At 69.7% G+C, this 307-nt stretch overlaps 1 protein-coding gene across 1 annotated transcript in view; it reads left to right on the top strand.

Moving 5' to 3' along the window:
• LOC102248493 (neurogenic locus notch homolog protein 2) overlaps positions 1-307 on the top strand; it is a 52,176-nt gene that overhangs the window by 23,144 nt on the left and 28,725 nt on the right. Inside the window, 1 exon segment of the mRNA XM_014529703.1 lies at positions 67-252. Within this exon segment, the coding sequence (XP_014385189.1) occupies positions 67-252 (186 nt within the window).

Here is a 307-nt window from a genome sequence, read left to right as displayed (position 1 = left end):
GGTCCCTCCCGGACTGTTGGAGGCTGGGGTGCGGGGAGCAGCCCCTGACCGCGCTGCGCCCCCCAGGTGCCAACCCCTGTGAGCACAAGGGCAAGTGCATCAACACGCTGGGCTCCTTCGAGTGCCGGTGCCTGCAGGGCTACACCGGCCCGCGCTGCGAGATCGACGTCAACGAGTGCGTCTCGAACCCGTGTCAGAATGACGCCACCTGCCTGGACCAGATCGGGGAGTTCCAGTGCATCTGCATGCCCGGTGCGTGGGCCGCTGGGGGAGCTGAGGTGGGGGGGGCAGACAGCCCCCAGCCCCC

The sequence above is a fragment of the Myotis brandtii genome, unplaced genomic scaffold, assembly GCF_000412655.1.
Source record: "Myotis brandtii unplaced genomic scaffold, ASM41265v1 scaffold691, whole genome shotgun sequence".
NCBI classification, from domain to species: Eukaryota; Metazoa; Chordata; class Mammalia; order Chiroptera; family Vespertilionidae; genus Myotis; species Myotis brandtii.
Note: the sequence above shows the minus strand (reverse complement) of the source record. Positions and strands in the feature narration are given on the sequence as shown.